The sequence below is a fragment of the Phalangium opilio genome, unplaced genomic scaffold (genome assembly GCF_054372755.1).
Source record: "Phalangium opilio isolate 3A_F unplaced genomic scaffold, DU_Popi_V2 ptg000082l_1, whole genome shotgun sequence".
NCBI classification, from domain to species: domain Eukaryota; kingdom Metazoa; phylum Arthropoda; class Arachnida; order Opiliones; family Phalangiidae; genus Phalangium; species Phalangium opilio.
Window position 1 is genome coordinate 9,550,862 of NW_028324189.1, and position 6,797 is coordinate 9,557,658.

The 6,797-nt window shown below is 36.6% G+C and overlaps 1 protein-coding gene across 1 annotated transcript; it reads left to right on the top strand.

Moving 5' to 3' along the window:
* Positions 1 to 821: 821 nt before the first annotated feature.
* Positions 822 to 6,526, top strand: LOC149651475 (uncharacterized). The gene is made up of 3 exons (XM_089848393.1): positions 822 to 1,070; positions 4,282 to 4,825; positions 5,949 to 6,526. Exons 2-3 carry the CDS (start codon positions 4,807 to 4,809, stop codon positions 6,464 to 6,466), a joined length of 537 nt encoding a protein of 178 aa, XP_089704519.1. The 5' UTR covers positions 822 to 1,070; positions 4,282 to 4,806; the 3' UTR covers positions 6,467 to 6,526.
* The last annotated feature ends 271 nt before the right edge of the window (positions 6,527 to 6,797 follow it).

Sequence of the window (6,797 nt, forward strand, 5' to 3'; positions counted from 1 at the left end):
TTGAGAAACTATTATAGAGCCTGGAAAAGGACCCCGCAAGAGGACGGTATTTTAATGTGTTTACCAGTCGACTATTTGTTACGTTACGATTGATTCCGAGTGTGCTTAAAGGCGTTGTGAAACTTGGATTCAAATTAGGCTTAAGTAATTAAAACATATCGATTATTTTATATCCTTTCTCGAATAATAATGAAAACATTTTGTCTAGAATTTTCCTTTCAATACTTTATAGTTCATTATTTAGCCCTAAAGTAATGGCCATCATCAACGAAATAGGCTTAGCTGTAAACACACAATCTGAAAACAATAAATAAATCCTAGAATCAATTTATAATACTTATTTCACTTCTTATATCTTATATAAAGCAATAATGGAGAGCCAAACTAAAGAGTTATTGGAGACAATTTATAGTACATTTGGGAAAAAAAAATAAAAAAGAATTGGGTAGAAAATTGAAACACTTATTTCCAGCCTCTTTTCCAAAATAGAATCCAGAAAGCGCGGGAAAACTCTTTGGTACAAGTACACGGGAAATAAGGAAGGAATAAGGAGGATAAAGTGTGTATGAGGGGGAGGGGGTTGAGAGGAGAGAAAAAATTTCCTCCGCACGTGAACTGACGGAGCGTTTTGCGCGTATATCTCTCCCGGAGAACACGCTGTCAAGCTATAAGCTTGCGCTCGGACTTCCCAAATATAAAACCACGTGACGAAAGGCTCGAGTCTCGAGAATCTGCGCGTGGAGGCGGGAAAACTGGAGCGAATTCTGTTCAGAGCGCGCGCCTATTTCTCTTTTCAGACTCGGAACTCTCGGAATAAGGCGGGATATAGCTATCTAGGAGCTTTCCAACTTTGGAAAATCGGCCAATACACGAGTTAACGTCAAGGAGTAAGGGCACAAACTTGTAACTGTCTTCATCAAAAATTACGTTATAACAAGTTTTAAAGGATAGCTTTAAAAAAAAGAGTAAAAAAAAAAAAAAGAAATACTTTTTATATTTTATAATTTATGAAAGAAAGGAAAGGAATTACGTCATGAAGACTTTGCCTGTAAAATTTGGAGTTAATTTGGGTACGTATAAATTTTAATTAATTAATTATTAATTATTAAGAGATAGAAATCAGACAAATTGTCAAATATGTAGAATTCTTCAAAATACATTTGCATTGCTGATTACGTAACCATTTTTTATTTATACATATTCTAATTTGCATAAACGATCAGGCATTTTTTTCCTAATGAAATAATAGTTTATGCTTGTTAATATTTATGGTAATTAATTATGTACGATGTTATACGGAAATGGTGAATTTCAAACTAACTCATTTCGTCCCTAATTTTCATTAAAAATTGAAATAAGTGAGAAAATTATATCGCGTACTCAATTAAAAAGCTATAAAGAATTCAGAATTCCCTGAAATTGGCTCAAGCCTCCTTGAAATTAAAATTTATTCCCCGTAAAGTAAACACAAAATTTTGCGATCTCTTCAACAAACATTCTCCTCCGAATATTCCCATTGGAATATTCAACTTTAGGAATGAAAAAAAATTTTTTTAGCATAAGTGAATCACAGTGCCTAAATAGACAAATCTGGTAGTTTTTACTTTGAAGCATATGATGGCTACTGTAACGTCAGAACTTCTATGGGGTTAAGATCTGAATTGATACAAATTCATTAAGTATTCTTAATTCGGTGTTTACCAAAATGGTGGACCGATGTATTTTCAGGAAGTTTCGAAAGACAGATCACTTATGGTTATGATATGTTGTAAACAAAGTTAAATGGTCAAATCATGATAATCATAATTTAATCATTCAACCACGATTTAATTAATCTAATCATTCAACCACGATTTAATTAATCTAATCATTCAACGAGTTAATTAGTTTAATCATGATTTAATTAATATTATCACGATGTAAACAATCTAAAAATTTTAAGAAAATTCTAACCACATATTATAACGGTTCTAAACATTAGGCATGAAATATACGAAATACGATGAAATAAATATTATACTACGTTACGCAATACAAATTCAAATGATAGTTGAGGTGAAACGTAATTAGGTAGATTGTATTGCCAAAGGAAATTATGCTATATTTATACTTAGAGGTGATAATTAGCTTATGATTTTATTTTAATAAAAAAATTTAACCGAGCTTTTCAGTGATGAAAATAGATTCGGAGTTTTTTGAAAATTGGTTTCTCAGGTAAATTTAGAGAGGTCTGCGGTTAAATATACTGATTTTTTCGCCGTCGGCAGTATCGCGAATTCTGATCCGACTTAATACTTCTATACTGCATATTGGAAATTCCAACATTAAAAGGGCTTGGTCCTCCAAAAATTTATGTCACATTAAATTTATTTATATTTCATTAAATGTTACGCGTATAATGATTATGATTATAATTAAAATAAGGGATAAATATATTTACTTTATTCTTATGGCCTTCTATAAGAACGGAACAATTTATGTCCAATATTTTGGGGAGTAATAGACCTAAGTAGTAACTGAGAAAAAGTCCAAGTAACACGCGATTGTTCGAAATAACAAATGCGATAATTTCGTGCGAGAAGAACAAAAAGGACCTTTACCATGATTCAAACACCGTAAAGCCTAATTTACTACGCTTATTTCAAAGAAAGCTTATTTCTTTTCCAATCGAAATCGCACAACAAATGTCTCTTATGTTCGTACAAGAAGTGATATCTTCTTTATTAGGGAGAAGGTATAAATTCGCGCCACATTTCTAGCTTTATCTCCAGTCCAAACGTAGGTCCGGACTTAATCCCCGCCTCTAAATTACAACCAGCCTCTCATTGGTTCTTGAAAACTACGTCAGCGCGACGCGAATGCCGAAAATTACGTATTTTCCGACCGAGGAGAGGCAAAATAGCCCGGCCTCTTTTTACGTCCCCTCTAATATTTTGAAAGGGGGACTGGGACTATGGCGCGCGAATACTTAGGCATCTTATACCTTCTCTCTAATAAACTAGATATAACTTCTTGGTTCGTATCTACAATAATAAAGAAGATCCGAGTCTTAATTAACTTAACGGCATTAATGGTATGAAATACCATTGGAAGACTGACTGATTTCCCTGCAACGGAAAGTTAATCTTTAATTTGGTAGATGAATTAACCCACATTTCCGTAACGCTTTTTAAACAAAAATACATATTACATTTTAACGAAATTGCCTGTTAAAATACACACGTAGAATCCAACCATAGAAAGGGTAAATTTCCAAGTGGAAGCCCGTTTTCACCAACGTTAAATTCAACTCCTAGTCTCCTACGAAGATTGAATTCGACTATAGCCGACTTACTACATTGATACAAGGATATTAACGAGAATTTTGCGTGTTGTATTGAAGTATACAGTATAAAAATTGTTAGGCCATATTGTACAAAACGTGTTTATAACTGCATACGCAGTTCCATAAACACTCCTTACTGATTAACATACATTTTGGTCTACACGCTAAATTCCCATTGGATAAATCACTCTCTGTAGGTAAAACGTTTCGCACAAACTAAAGAGAGAGAGTGCATTAGGCTTAAGGCGTGAAATAGACTTAAAATAGGTTTAAGACTAGGCATTTAAAATAGAGTGAATAGTTTCTGTATCGGCTGAATATTGGTACTGAGATGAACCATTTACGTCTACCTGACCTAGTACTTAAAGAAAAATTCTAGACGAATGTAATTAGCCGAGTCTATTAATGGGGGGAAGGTGAATGTAATTTGTGTAATTGCTGACACGCCTGCTTTTTCCTCTCACTTCTTTTAGGCTTAATGAGGCTTGGAATTCTACACTTAGTTATTCTAACACAATGGTTTAGTTCAAAATTTATCCTAAAGACTGGCATGTTATCTAGAATGTGTTACGTAGCACTGAAGAAGACTCAACTCAGTATTGGACAGACAGAATAAGTTTAAAAATTTTTGATACCAATAATCCCGTTTCAACATATTTGATACGATATAATTACAATTAAGACGGTAGAAGTAATTAATTGGCGATGAAACAGGTAATCCCGGAGCATTCTAATTAACTCAAAAATACGGTAAAGCTTTTTGGAGAAATGTTAATCCCCAAGAAAATGTAATAATCACGGAAAAAAAGAAAACAAATTACACTAAGGGATCAATTGTAACATACTTCAGCTAAAAGGGTGTAAGCTGGTACGCCAAGTCTTTGATAGTTGTCTAAGGTAACGTTGAACTAAATTATAAGGTAACACTCGCAATTTCTCTTTGTTTCTTTTCTCAGACAAACGTATAAGCAACTAGCGCCCGGAAATCAGGCAGCGAAGGTTTATTATTGAATCAGTAGTCTTCTAGAGAGAGAGAGAGATTACGGGTTATTTGTTTTTCTCCTTGTGGTGGTATCAACTTGCCGGCCTTCGCGACGACGCTCCTCAAGTTTTGGCGATCCGTGGTATTCGTGAAGGGTGGCCTCCCTCACCACTACTGCCTGGCGCCCAGTGATTCTTACAGGGGCCTAAGCGGGGCCGCCGAAGTCGCCACGGCCCCCGAAGAGGATGAGAGACCGTACGATGGGGGAACCGCCAACGAGCCACCCTCACCGACCTTCGTTCGTCGTCACAGTCCTCGAAAGAACCACGTTCTACCACGCGAACCCAAGGAGGACAGCGTCTCGGACCAAGGAACACCCGTTCACGCGCCACAAACAATTCAGAAGGTCGAGACACCGTTGCAACCCGCGCTCAAAAAGAACAACAACAAACACGAGGACAAGAAAAACGCCAGGGTTCAATTGCATCCCGTGCCACAAATGCTCGACTGCAGCAGAGGTAAGTGTCCCTCCTCCCGAATCTTTACACACGCATTTGTCCACACTATTCTTTACGATACATACATATTAAGAAGGGTCTTCCTTATTACAAGTTTTCGAATCTTTGGCAATAGACCAATGAAAAGGCAAGAAAAGTCTAAGCATACGACGACTGGTTCAGTACTAAAATTACATAAGCGATCCACCAAGTTTTAGATCAAATTAGGTCAGTTCTGGAAAATATGTTCATGTTTGAGGCCGAAATGAATGGATAAATATTTAAATTCAAGCCCGTTTTCATTAAGTCCCTATCTGAAAATCCCGGTAATAAAAGGATAAGCCCGGCCAAAGCAAACGTCATGGATATTTATACATTTTAAATGACTTTCCAACGTGGTTTTAGATGGTTGGTTTAGAATAATATTTGCTGAAAAGGTGGTTCCTGGAATTTAAAGAGATTCCATTGGAATTTTGAATTTAAAATGGAAAGCCCGAGACTTTGGTAGCATTTAGTTTGAATAGCCAAATATAATATTGGCACTCGTCTCGAGATCCACAAACAAGTTCCCCGAAATTATTGATTTGGTGACTATTTCACCCGACATTTTAAACCCGCACCCCGCAGAATTTCTTTCAAAATCTAAATATAAACCTCTTCAGTGTTTAGATAAATCGAAACCCTTGGAATTTCAGATATCATTAAGTCAAGAGAGCTAGGTTTGAATTTTAGAAAAAAATCACTAATTAGTTTTCCAATAAGGGTATTCTTTTTTAACTTTAAAAGATCTTTAGGTTTATCAACTAGGCCTAAGCCTAACTATTGATAATTCAAATTTAAAAGATAAAGGAGTTCTGCAGCCTAAAAAGTCTATGTTTGGACCTATGAGAGCGAGACCAAAGGTTAAATTTCTAAGCCTAACTTGAAAAATCATTACGCCAGAGAAACGTTGCTAAGCCTAATTCACAATCAATCAGTTCACGGAGAAAACGACGATAAATTGTTTTTTTATATAGGCTTAACAATTGCAATTGTGTTTCCGAGCGCCAGTGTTAGGCCTAACTCAAGACTGAGAGGTCAAATGCGTTATGCCTTCATGACTCGTGAACTACAAAATAGTTTTGATATTTTATATCCATTTTAGACTGCGTAGCTTCTTCCGAGGAAGAAAATGGCCTGCCAAACATTCCAGCCAATAAACCGTTTGCCCTTCTGTTACGTCTAAGAGTGACGCAAATAGTGGCGGGAATTGTCATCATCTTATTGGGCGCTGTAGCCTGTTTGGACGAAAGTACTCGAACAACGTTAGGACTTGGTATACCAGCCGGAGTCCTAACAGTTCTATCCGCCATCTCGCACATACAAGTCAGTCGTCGAGAATACACCCACGGTGTAGCGTCGGTTCAACCGGACACGGCAGCGACACCCTATTGGACGACATCCCTCTTAACAAGACCTCTCAGCGCCCTGAGACCATTATTACCCACACTCGCGTCAGTTTTAGCTTGCATTTTGTTACTAACCCTAGCAGCAATGTCCCTGAATAGCGAAGACCACAATAAAGTGGTCTTGGGAATCTTACAGATCGTCACGAGTACCGTGGTATTGACCATGGAAGCCATTGTATGGTCATGCCGGTATAGATGGACTGCTAAAGTATAAAAGAAACTGATCTGAACCATGGATTATTTGATCGGTGATTCGCGAGATAGAAGTTTGTGGAAGTTTGGGCTTTTGCTAAGCTTGGGTTAAAAAACTGTAACCAGCAGCTTCAGAACGGTATCAGTTAACAATTATAAATAATGAGGAGATAACTACTCAAACGTTAATGGTTAACACCTCGGAGGTTATATTTGCTACATCTATTGACTCTTCCTCCACTCAGAGCCCATAAATATAAAAAAGTTAAAATAAAAAATATACAATCTTGAAAGCCCCCAGCCTGCAATGTTTCCGTTTTTGTAAACAAAGATTGTCGCCTTCGCGAACCTTC